This window comes from Taeniopygia guttata, chromosome 6 (genome assembly GCF_048771995.1).
Source record: "Taeniopygia guttata chromosome 6, bTaeGut7.mat, whole genome shotgun sequence".
NCBI lineage: Eukaryota > Metazoa > Chordata > Aves > Passeriformes > Estrildidae > Taeniopygia > Taeniopygia guttata.
The window spans coordinates 36,927,438-36,939,630 of NC_133031.1; the positions used below are offsets into that span (position 1 = coordinate 36,927,438).

A 12,193-nucleotide genomic window follows, 5' to 3' on the forward strand; every position below is an offset into this window, starting at 1 on the left:
CTCAGATTGCAAAAAGGGAACCATGTGCCCAAATTGTCTCAAAGTGGTTTTGCTGTCTGTTCTTGTTCAGTTGTGTCTTCTGAAAATGAGACCATTTTATTCATTGTGCTGTGCTAAACACTTTTCACAATGCCAGGAAACAGATGATAGTAAAATTTGAAGGAATTTGGATGTGTAAAAACAGGCTGTTCTTTCTTCTCCAGAACAAGGTCTTTGATGTTAGTTGGAGGTAAAGGTTCCGGGTTTTCTCATACTACTCTTGCTCAGGCTCCAAGTCACTGCAGGATTTCCAAAGACCCTGCAACAGAGAAGCCTCTCATCACGTTCATTCTGATCACACAGAGATACTGGGAGGGGAAGAGAACAGATAAAGGTGAAATTTCCCTGAGAAAAGGCTCAGAGATCAGGGTGTTCACTGAGCAGCACCAAAGCTGGAGCACATCAGCCATTCAGCTTTCCCCTCATGTTTTACTGGGGAGTTTATGGCCCTGCCAAGAGACAGATGTTAATTAAAGAGTCCCAGGCCAAGCAATGACAGTAATCTGTTCTGTTCAAGCTGGTGGTTTTTTGACACCTTCATTAGCCACTCTCTCCAATACTTAGTCCTGGGGTTTGTTCCTGTTTTCCTGCCGGCCTTATATCCAACTTTCCACCCCTTTTCTTCTCTGTGTCCAGTGTGTCTTTTGTGTTCCTTTCTTGTCCTGTGTGCTCTCTATCCCGTTCCCTTTCACTGCTTCACTCACTCTTGTTTTTCTTTTATTAAATAAATATTCAATATTTATATCATAAATATTACTCAACCCCTTTCCCTGCTCTGTCATACTTTTTGTCTCTCTCTGTTTCACTTCCATGCCTGCATCTTTATTTTTCCTTCTTTGTCTTGCACCGTGCCTGTATTTCTTTGTCCCCCTTACTGTCCTTTTGCCTGTACCTGTCTGCACCTGCTGCCCAGCCCTTCTCCCTCATTGTATCCTCATCTTGATAAGCCTCTGTCCTGCTGGCCGTGCCTCTCTTTTTCCATCCCTGTGCTCGGCCTTGCCTGCCTTCCCCACACCTGCATGTGCCATGGTCATTTCCTCTCTCAGTCCTTGTTTCCTTCTTTGTCTCTGTATCCCTCTGTCCTTGCTGTGTGTTTGGCACTCTTTTTCTCTTTCCTCCTCCATGCCTCGTGTTCCTTTCTATTCTCTGTGGCTCTGTGGTGCTCCCCGTGCCATTGTTCTTCACGCAATCCTTGTGTCCCGTTTGCTGTCCCTGTTCTTTTTTAATCCCTCTCTGTCATGCTACCCATCCCAGGGTTTTTTTGTTTTTGTTTTTTTTTGTGGTGGTGGTGGTGGTTTTTGGGTTTGGTGGTTTTTTTGGTCACTTTTGTCCTGCACCTTTTCTTCCTGTGTCCTCTCTGCTGTCACTCCCTGTTTCTGCCCCTGGCCTGTGAGAGCAAGGCTCAGGAGGAACTTCAGCCCTTCTGGGGGCTGCCCCCCTTTCTTGTTGCAGCAGAGTCCCTTTCGGGAGGCATGGACGTGTGGAAAATAATTAAAGGAGGTGCTGCATTGTTGTCCAGGCAGACTCATTCTTGTGCCTTCTTTGGGGGTCAGGAAAATGAGATGAAGACTCAGGGCTCTGATGTCATTTGGGGCACCCCAAGATCCCTAGGAGAGGGAGGCACACTGCGGTGGGGGAGCGGGTGGGTGGCGAATGAGGGGGGTCACGCTGGGTGCCATCCCGCAGAGGGACCCAAAGCTGCCCCAAAATTCACAGGGAGGGGTGTGTAGAATACTAAAACCTGGCAAGTGTTTCATTTTTATAGGTATTAGTAAAGAATAGGAATTTGTCTCTAAACTCATTTGCAAAGAAACCCAGAGCAGCACCCGGTGTCAGGATGAGGAGGGGGCAGCTCCTGCCAGGGCCTGTTTTAGGGTGAGGGTTTGCCTCAGTTCCCTTTTGCATGGAGCTGCTGGAGCAGAGGGGTTTATGGGGGGCTCCCGGGGCTGTCCATGGAAGGACGGTGAGCGTTTCGGACAGAGTCCAGGGTAACACTTGGATACGCACTTGGATATGTGGAGCATTGCTCAAAGGAGGTGCCAAGGGACAAACCTTTTGCCAGTAGTAGCAGCCAAACAGGTGGGTCGGGTTTGTAGTGGGGACATTTCTCCTTTCCCTTTTAAATTTCATCTTGCCAATCCCTTCCCGCTGCCCCAGAAAAAAAAAAAAAACGGGCTTATGAGGACAAAAGAAATTCAAATTGAGGGTACCAGCTTCTCTTCCATTATTGTCTGTGTTTGAACTGGGAGGGATTCCCTTTCACTTGTGGTTTTGAGGGTATTGATTGAAGGAAAACCTGCCTTTTCAAGGGTGTTTGGGATATCACAGGGATGACAAGGAATACTTGTGTTCTATTTTAATGGAAGGGGAAAAATAGTGTTGTTGTATGATGGGTTTGACTTCAGGGTAGCCGCCCCCCCGTTTTTATCTTCCTAAGGTTCAAATGGAGGGGGCTGCCCTGTTGTCCTTCCTTTTGAAGGTTTACAATTGAGGTAAAAAAACCGTTTTACCATCATTTGAGGAAAGACCCTTTTCTGTTCTTCTAGGGAATGCAATTGAAGGGGAGCCCACATTTCTTTGCCCTTGTTGAAGTGAGGTGAGCGCCCGAGCGTGGCGTCAGTTCCGGGGCTTCAAAGGAAGGGAGACGCAGCTGTGGCAGCGCTGGCAGGGTGGGCATGGGGCTGTGCCGCTGCCTTTGGGGCGCTTCTTCTGCCCCTGGCCCGGCAGCGAAGGGTCCGGCGCGGGAGCCCCGCTGGCAGTGGCTGGGGATGGCCGAGGCGGGAGGGGAGTTTGGCGCGGCTGGGCTGCCGCGGGACTGCCGGAGCCGCGCCGGTGCGAGCCGTGCGGAGCCGAGGGGAGCTTTGGCCGGGCCGGCGGGCGGGGCAGGCGGCGCGGGCGCTGCGCCGGTGCCGGCCGCTCCGGGCGCGGGGCTCGGGCGCCGCCGGGGCCCCCCGGGCCCGGTGCCGGCCCCGCCGGGCCGGGGGGAGCGGGCGGGGGTCTCCCGGCGCGGCGCCGCCTCTCCCTGTCGGAGGAGCCGCTTTCCTGCCGGGAGCCGCGCTCCGCCCGCTGCGGGGAGCGCTGGTTTTCATTTTCCAGAGTTCCTTGCTGTGGTGGTTTTGAGGAACTTAGTGGATCGTTTTCTTTTGTTCGTAGTTGGTGTATGAGAAAGGTCATGGTGTACTTGTTGTTGTTACGGTTCTTGGTTCATGTGCTGATGACAAGGGTTTTTTTGGATTGAGTTTGTTGTTGGATTTTTTTTTTTTTGGTGGGATATGTTGGGTTTTTTATTTGTTTTTCTATTATAAAAATACAGTTGTAGTTATCTTCTTAAAGGATTTTTTTTTTAAGGTTTACTGTGGTTTTTATGGGTCGTAGCATGAAGTACAGGGTTGTTTTTTAATTAGGCTGTGGTGGCTTTTATTAGCGTGCGTATGTAGTGGTTTTTTTGGTGGGTTTGGGGTAGTGTCCTGTAGTCAATTAGTAAGTTTTTTGGGTTTTTTTTTTTTAATATTGATAATTGCATTCTTGTTAATTCTCTTATAGAGGTTTTATTCATTTGGTTTGTTTAATTGTCGTGAATGTTTTATTGTTACCGGTAATTTGGGAGTTATTGTTTATGGTTACATTTATTTTTTGGTGATGTGTTTATTTCTAGGTGGTATTTGTATTTTGATGGTTTGAGGCATTATGGCTTTATTGAGTTAGGAATAATTTCTGGTGTTGTTAATTTAAGTTTATTTATTTGGGTTTTTGTTTTAGTTTGATGTATTTGTTGGTTGCTTTTTATTAGTGGGGTTTTTTTTAGGAACGTGTGTATTTATATGGTGGGTTTTTTTAGGTAGTTTTTTATTTGGGTACTTATCTTTTTCTTGTCTAGTGATTTAGAATATTTTAATATCGTTTATTACTTTAGTTTTTAAAGTTAAATTAGACTACTGGTTACTCTTCGAGTTAGTGTAGAGGTGTGGTTTTCATTTTTAGTAGCTTTCAGGGTCCGTTGTACGGTTTGAAGTTCAGTAAGCTGGTTGGACTTCTTTTTCTAGTGGGTTTTGTAATTCGTTTTCTATGTATGTTTTGGTTTCTATGGGTTGTTTTTTATTTTTGTTTCATTTTTGTGATGTGTCTCACGAAGAACTGTTAGTGAAGAGTGTAGCGTGGGTTTATTTTTTTGCTGGTAGTTGGTTCTACGGTGGTGTAATTTTAGTTTGTGTTGTTTGGTTTTGGGTTTCTTTTGTTAGAGATTAAAGTTTTTATTCTGGGGTTAATTTGTTATTATTTTTAAGGATTTAGGGCGATTGAGATTTTTGATATGGATGTCCTGTATGATAAGAGTTAATTTATTTGCTTTATGTGGAATTGATGGCGGGGTAGGAGACATTTCTGTATAGAATGTGTATTTTAATCATAGTATTAAAATAATACTGTGGTAAGAGGGGCTGTGTTTTATTGTTTGTTTTCGAGGTGGTTTGGCATTTTCTTATAGGTTGGCGGGTTTTTTTGTTGGCTCGTGGAGCCATTCTGACTTTTTTTGATGAAATTGGTGGGAATTTGATGTTTCTTTTGTTATTTTATTTTTAGGAATTGGATCTTTTCAGTAGGCTTTTTCATTTTGCTTTTTTTTTTTGTTTTGTGGTGTAATAGTATTTTAGAAGAATTTGGATGATTTTAAAAAATATTTTTGTTATACTTTTCATCTAATATTGTTGGATTATTACAGATGTTTTGGAGTTTTCTTTTTAAGTTTCATTTGGATGAATTTATGCTAGATGGTAGGACTGTGTTTTTATTTTTGGGGTAGTTGGTTGTAGGTATATGTTTTTCAAGTGAAGGTAAATCGAGGTTTGTATTCGGTTGTTAGAGGAATGGAGAAAAATGTATTGGTAATGTTAACAGTGGTGTGTTATTTTGTGGTTTTTCATTTTAGTTTGTATTGGAGATTTAATAAGTTTGGTACAGTAGTGTTTAATGGTGGAGTTATTTAAGGTATGATAGTTTATAGTTAATTCTTATTTGTTTTAGATTTGTGTGTAGGTTAGAGGAGGTTGTTGAAGGGTGAGTGGGTTTTGTAGATGAATTTTAATGTTTCAGTTTATAGAGCATTTTTTGGATGGGAGTTACAGTATTTTGAGTTGTTTGGTGTCGCTGGTGATGTATTGTTGAGGTGGTAAGGAGTATTTGTTGGGTTTTTTTAAAGAAGGTTTATTGTTGATAGTTTTAGATAGTTGTGGTGGGTTGCTTAATTGTTTTATGTTTTTTGGCTTTTTAGTAGTTATTTTAAATATGTTTGAGTTTTTGGGGTTTATTGAAATACTTGATTTTGAGGAAGATCCTGTTTAGAATGTATGATTTTTTTTTGGCTTAAAAGTTTTATTTTTTTTTTTCGTGAGGTTTAGTTTTTTTTCTTACTGCTATATTTTGTGATATTTGTGTTAGGTTAGTAATAGGAATAGCTTTACTTTTATATGTTGAAATGAGGGTAGTGTGTACTGCGTTCTGGTGTTCATAAAGGTTTAATATTTCTGTGGTTCTGATGTGTTAGGTTAATGAATTTATAAAGTTTACAAGAATTTTTTTTTGTTTTTATTTTGATACAGGCAGGGTTTTCTTAGTTTTAAGGATTTGTTTGGCATAATTAAGAGGCCTTATTGAGGGGATAGAACAGGGTGTCTCTGTTAATCTATTTGGCAATTTGAATATTGGGTAAATAAAGTTAATATTTTGGTAGAGTTTTTAGGTTTTGTTTATTTATTTATGAATTTGTGTGCCTACAGCTGTAGTGTCTCTGCTGCAACTCCAAGTATCCATTCATGTTTGTGTGCATTAGGCGGTCCAGTCGTGTAACACCGAGACCCCCTCTGCAACCAGCCCGCAGACCCGCTCCTTCGACCTCGTGGGAATTCAGGAAGCGGCACACGGCTCTGCGAGGAAGCCTTGATCTTTGTCACTGGAAGGTGTCACACAGGGAGCCTTCAGGAGCGGCCGAGGAGTTGCTGTAAGTCAGGCAACCATTAGTGAGGGGGAGCCAGGGTCCACTCGAGTTTTGGGAATGCCACATCACCCCGTCTCCTCTTCAGCCAGGCAGACCCTGCCAGGAGGGCGAGGGCAAAGCGTGCGGCCCGAGGAGCCCGGCGTTCTTAGGAGAATGGCGAGTAGCAGAATTGCTGGTTTGTGGCTGCTGAGCAGCTAAGATCATGCAGTGATGTTTGCTGTTCTTGATTGTAGCTGAGCAAGGGACCACAGCCTGCTGACCATAAGACATTCCCAGCTGTCGAGGCAGCCTCCATTTGCACAGGATGTGAATTCTCATCCCCGGATGCTGGAGAGGGCTATGGCCCACAGAGGGGACAAAGGCAACGTGCTGGGAGGGCCTATTGAATCAGCTCTGGGGGCGGGCATGTGCAAGAAGGGTCCCCTTAGGCCACCTAAAGGGAAAATGTCTGTTTGGATCTCGGTGCTGAAGCGTGCAGGGCAGACCAGTTCCAGTGCGTGTCCTGTCACTTGTCTCTGGTGCACTCTGTGTTGTTTGGGTCTCTCAGTCCTTGCACACATTCTTCTCATTGAAAGCTCTCTCTCCCTGTCCTGTCCCCTCGTTTGTCACGTCCTGTCCTGTGTCACCGGTGTCTGCACTCATTTGTCCAGGAGCTGCTCTGCCCTGCTGCATAGCCTGTAATAGCAAAAGCCCCGGGACTTGAAATTTGTAATGCAGGGTGTAGTTGGGATCTAGATTCTGTTGGGAAATTGACATAACATTTTTGGTGCTGTTAAGTTGTCCTGCAGCTGTTTGACACTAGTTCTAACTTCCTTTCAGATGCAGACAGTTCAAATCTGTGGTAGAGAGCGCCAGTCCTGGGTAAAGGTGTTGGCATAAGCAGGTCAGTCATTGTTTGCATTTGCAGGAGAAGCCTAAATCGTGACTGTGTTACAGCAGTGTTCTTTGCCTTTATTTTTAGGAGGTCCAGGCAGATAGCAGCAGTCAAGGCCCATTGTGCTAGGTGAGCAGTGGAGAGAAGCTGTTGTTTTTGCTCAGGTTTCGGTTTTTGGTGCAACTGTAAGCATCCATTCTTGTTTGTGTACTTTAGGGAATCCCTTCGGAGTACGCATAGCACCTGTCACCAGCTGGCCAATGGACTGGGTTTCCTGTGCTTTATGAGACCTCTGGAAGTATAGCGGGACTCTGTGATGAAGCCTAAAAATTTTGTATTTCAGGGTCCCAACCTGGTAGCCCAGAGGAGTGGACAAGGAATTGCGGTGAGTCTGGGATGTAGGGAGGAGGAGCATGGGTACACTCAAGGTTCAGCAATGCCACGTCACCCCCTCTCCCCTTAACCGTGCTGTACCCATAGGTGATGCTGTCGGCCTCCAAGCACGCCTGAAGTGTGTGGCCTGGGCACTCTGAGGAGGATGGTGAGTAGCAGAATTACCAGGTTTTGGCCGATGTGCTGTTAAGATTGTGCACTGATGTTTGGTTTTCTTTCTGTGGGCAGACCAAGAGGTGACAGCTGGAACTTAGCAGGCAGGCAGACGGCCTTCTTCTGCAGCCAACAGGGATTTACATCCCCAGATATGTGCAAGATAAGTGGAGTGTTACGACCTACAGAGTGGATGGAAGCACGGTGCTGGCTTGGGCCTTTCTAGAAGGGTTTTTTTTGTCTGTTTTGGGGATGGGGATGTCCAAGAAGCATTTCCCTAGTCCTCCTAAAGGGAAAATGTCTGTTTTGGTCTCAGTGCTGAGGTTCACAGGGCAGAGCAGTTCCGGTGTGTGTCCTGTCACTTGTCTCTGGTGCACTCTGTGTTGTTTGGGTCTCTCGGTCCTTTCTTCTCCTCGAGAGCTCTCCCTCCCTGTCACGTCCCCTCGTTTGTCACGTCCTGTCCTGTGTCACGGGTGTCTGCACATATTTGTCCCGGCCATGCTCTGCCCTGCTGCATAGCCTGGCCAGTCCATAAGGTGATGTTCGTCACTAAGGTTTGGCCACAGACCATCCCCAGGCCAGGGTTTTTTTCAAGGAGGATTTTTTGGAAGCTCCCGGGAGCCACGTTCCTGAGGAACACTGATTTCTGGGGTGTAACGGAGCAGTTGAGATGAGAGCGATGGTGAGTTTGTGTGTAACATGAAGGAGGTGCTCATGCTAGATGAGTGTTGTTTTGTGTGTGTAATCTTTCTTTTGTGTTTCCTCTAACAATAAAACAAAATGTAATTAAACTAGAAAAAAGGATCATATTGTGTTGATATGTGTTTGGTTTCCATTGCCCTGTGTTGTTCTGTATTTGCATTTGCTGCTGCATTTCCATGTATTTCTTTGTATCTATGCATGTCTATGGATTGTATCTGTACTTGCATTTGTATCTGTTGTTTCCATGTGTTTTGCTGAAGTGTAAATAAAAAAATTCATTCAGTGAAGTTGAATCAACCCTAGTAATGATGCCCCTGCTCCGTCACCTTCCAGCTTTGGCTCCTGTCTTTCTTTGGTGTGGTTTAGTAATTTTTTTTCACTGTATTTCTTCCTTTGCTTCTCATCTTACTTTTCTATTTCTGACTTCATTTCTGTCTGTCCCTAACTCTGTGTTTCTATTTCTCACTGTTTCTAACTCTGTCTCTCTGCTTCTCTATTTCCCGCTATTTCTTTTTTTTCTTTCTTTCTCTGTTTCCAACTATTTCTTTTTCTCTCTATAGTTTATACTTTACTCTTTCTTTTTCTCTCTAGCTTTAACTCTTTTTTCCTCTTTTTTACTCTCACTCTTTCTTTTTCACTCTAACCCTGCTCATTTTTCACTCTTTTTGTTTTCACTGTTTGCCACTGTTTTCATAGTTCTTTTTTTTCTGTCTCTCTTTTTCTCTCCAACTTCAACTTTCTTTAACCCTTTGTTTCTCTCTATTTCTACCTTTATTTCTAACTCTGCTTTCCTTTCTAGCTTTAAAAAAGAACAGCAGTAAAAACTTTCAGGCTCCCTGGGAGTAAAAAAAAAAAAAAAAAAAAAAAACACCAAATAAAACCAACCCAACCTTTAAATAATTATTTAAAGAAAATTATTTAATCCCTGGGAGCCTGAAATTTTCTACTGCTGCACCAGACATCCAGTTTTTCTTCTTTTTCCTAATAGATATAGGGCTCCTAATTAGCGCTCCAGCTGGCAGGTAGCAGTAGCAATATGCAGAAACCAGTATTCCCATCAAGCCCACCAGATGAATAATGATACGACCAAGAGTTCATCATGTTGAAACATAAATTTTAAGGGATTTAGAGATTTTAGAGCAGCCAAGATTTTAGTTAAAGACAAGCCTTACTAGAGTTAATTAAAATAAATGAGTAGGCCTTGATAAAGTTAAGAGTGAGTAGTTAACTAGTAATTGATTGCCTGTCAGCACAATGTTTAGTTAGCTGGGTTAATAATGAAGAATATAGAAACTGATAAATAGCTTTTAAGAACATAAGACAATTGTGGGCCTCCTCTGTTCTGAAATCAAATGAAGACAAGGAATGGAAGTTCTACCAAGAGTTCATTTGTCATATTTGCATTGAAACGGTAGAAAGGCCAGAACAAGGAAGACTTCATTTAATTCCACATTTTGGGACTCATCCCCATGAAAGGGACCACTGACCCATTTCAGGGAACAAACTTCATGCTTAATAGCTTTTGAAATGATTAGCATATGAAGCAAGGAATGGGATGTACCAAAATGAATAGGTATTTGTAAATTCGGTATTCAGTACTTGTATGGACAAAACGGCTCTTTAATCACTTGGAAAGTGCGGTGTGTATTTGGGAACTATCCCACACGCTGCTGGGTGTCGAATAAACATACACTTTCTAACTTCAAACTGTTAGAGAGTTTTTGTCTGTCACAGTTGGATATCGGTACTAGATCAATATCCATATTTTTATTTTAATAAATGCACACACAAGGATAGAATTGCACAAACAGGCGCTCTGCCCCCACAGCCGCCAGCCGGCAGCGCGCCCACCCCTCGGTCTCGCAGCGCCACCTGCCGGTGCAATTCGCGCACTGCACCCACGCCTCCCTCTGGCCCGCCCCTGCGCCGCGTCACCGCGTGACGTCACTGCGTCGGTACCCCGACCCCTCCCCTCGCACCGCCCCCAGCGCCTCAGAAAAGACCCCAAGCATTAGTCGCCCCGACAGCCGCCTGTCCGAAATTCCGACACAAATCCCGCACTCCAAAAACAATCCCGCGTGGCGTCCTCTGGTGCGGGTGCACCGGAACAACACCACGGCACGCAGGGCGTGCGGAGGGCACGCAAAAACCCGTCAAAAACCGCCAAAATCGACCCCGTCACGAAAGCCGCCATATTTTCCCCATCACGTGATTCTCTCGGCGCGGCCATTTTCGAATCAGTCACGTGACGCAGTGGGCGCCGCCATTTAACACCTCATTACATGACTAACTGGGCGCCGCCATCTTTGTCTCATCACGTGATGTAGTACGCGCCGCCATATTTGCTTCCATCACGTGATGCACTGGCGCAGTCATATTTTCCTCCATCACGTGATGCAGTGGGCGCCGCCATCTTTGTCTCATCACGTGATGTAGTATGCGCCGCCATATTTGCTTCCATCACGTGATGCACTGGCGCCGCCATATTTTCCTCCATCACGTGATGCCGTAAGCGCCGCCATCATCGCCCCGTCACGTGATGCCGTGGGCGCCGCCATTTTCTAGGGTTACTGTTGTTTTTAAGTTTAATTTTAGAGGTATTATTAATATTAGATTTATTTGAGGTTAGGGTTAGGTTAGGATTAGGGTTAGGGTTTGTTTTTCAGTAAGGATTTAGGGTTCAGTTTAGGGTAAGGCTTTGAGGCAGGGGCAGCTTGGGTCTGGGACACATCCTTTGCCATTGAGATTTTTTGCAGGCAGCTGCCACCTCAGGGTCACAGGCCCCTGAGCACAAACAGCGGCCCTTTTCCCTGGGTTCCTTATGTCTGTTTGCAGCAGGTATTTGGCATTGCCTCAGCAAGCAGAATTTTATTCTGCTGCAGCTTTTGTCTGTCAGATATGTGGTGCCCCCCCTACCCTCACCTTCTCCCCTCACCCCTATTCTTCTCTGTCCCTGTCTCCCCCCCTCACCCCTATCTGTACTTCCAGCCCCCCCATCCTACTCTCTCTTCACCCTTCACCCCTCCCCATCCTGCCCCTGCCCCATCCCGCACTCCCCCCACCGCCCACCTGTGATTCCCAGCAGCACCACATGGGAGCCCAAACTTGTGGCGATAGTGCAGCCCTCACAGCAGGACAACACCAAAATAAAACAGGCAGGGATGACATCTGTGGGCTGCACGGTGTCACAAAGGGACCTGGGGCTGAGGGCAGGGGGCTGGAGGGTGGCACAGAGGATGGGGGCAGCTGAGAGGCAGAAGGTGTCCGTAGGAGTAAAAAGGGGGGCACAGAGATGCTGAGAGGCTGCGGTGGGGATCTGGAGGGTGACACAAGGAGGCTGAGGGGCAGAAGGGGTCTGTAGGAGTAAAAAGGGGGGCTCCAGGGTGGCACAGAGACACTGAGAGGTTGCAGTGGGGGAATGGAGGGTGACACAAGGAGGTTGAGAGGCAGGGGGTGCCTTGAGGACAAAGTGGGGGGTACCTGAGGGTGACAGGTGAACCAGCCCTCACACCACCCTTAACCTCACCCTAAAAACCACCCCTCCCTGGGTGGGGAGTGCACGGTGGAGGTTAGGGGCCAAGGGACAGTGCTGGGGGCTTGGGGTGGCACACAGACATTGCGGGCTGAGGGGCAAATAAGGTGGACTTGACAAGTGGAGAGCTGACACTGAGGGTTAGGGGTACAAAGGACAAGACATAGGGTACCAGGAAGGCTTAGGGTACAACAGCAGCCCTCACCCCAGCCCTAAGCTCACCCCAATCAGCATCCCTAGAACACCAGTTTTCTCCAACAGCTGCTACAGGCAGTGACCCTAATGCTGGGACAGCCCCCGAACCCCCCCAGCAGATGCAGGCAGTGACTTTAATTAAAAGGTAGGGATGATGTTTGCTGGCTAGAGAGCGACTGGTAGAGCCTGGGGACTGAGCACTTTTTTTAGGGTTTTTTTTTTTTTTTTTGGTTTTTTTAGTGTTTTTAAAGAATATTTGAGGGTTTTCTCACAGGAGCTTTTTAGGAACTTTCTGGGAACATTTAGGATACCTTTA

The 12,193-nt window shown here is 45.8% G+C and overlaps 1 protein-coding gene across 10 annotated transcripts; it reads left to right on the forward strand.

The window, feature by feature from the left end:
• The first annotated feature begins 15 nt into the window (after window positions 1-15).
• LOC121470206 (uncharacterized) lies at window positions 16-9,857 on the forward strand. 10 transcript variants are annotated; one of them, XM_072931406.1, is made up of 8 exons: window positions 16-2,635; window positions 5,864-6,031; window positions 6,118-6,203; window positions 6,848-6,911; window positions 6,990-7,031; window positions 7,119-7,287; window positions 7,383-7,443; window positions 7,524-9,857. In XM_072931406.1, exons 1-4 carry the CDS (start codon window positions 2,589-2,591, stop codon window positions 6,871-6,873), a joined length of 327 nt encoding a protein of 108 aa, XP_072787507.1. In that variant the 5' UTR covers window positions 16-2,588; the 3' UTR covers window positions 6,874-6,911; window positions 6,990-7,031; window positions 7,119-7,287; window positions 7,383-7,443; window positions 7,524-9,857. The 10 variants fall into 10 exon arrangements, 7 of the variants coding, with proteins under 7 accessions (XP_072787507.1, XP_072787508.1, XP_072787503.1 ...); XM_072931407.1 differs by having other exon boundaries at window positions 7,246-7,287; XM_072931402.1 differs by having other exon boundaries at window positions 6,118-6,184; window positions 6,262-6,911.
• Window positions 9,858-12,193: the final 2,336 nt, after the last annotated feature.

What these genes read in the sequence shown, in the direction of transcription:
- LOC121470206 (XM_072931402.1), top strand. Translation starts at nt 2,589, where the DNA reads ATGCAATTGAAGGGGAGCCCACATTTCTTTGCCCTTGTTGAAGTGAG. An exon ending in TTTGCCCTTGTTGAAGTGAG is followed by an intron (nt 2,636 to 5,863) that starts GTGAGCGCCCGA and finishes TGTGTGCATTAG; the next exon opens with GCGGTCCAGTCGTGTAACAC. An exon ending in GGAGCGGCCGAGGAGTTGCT is followed by an intron (nt 6,032 to 6,117) that starts GTAAGTCAGGCA and finishes CTCTTCAGCCAG; the next exon opens with GCAGACCCTGCCAGGAGGGC.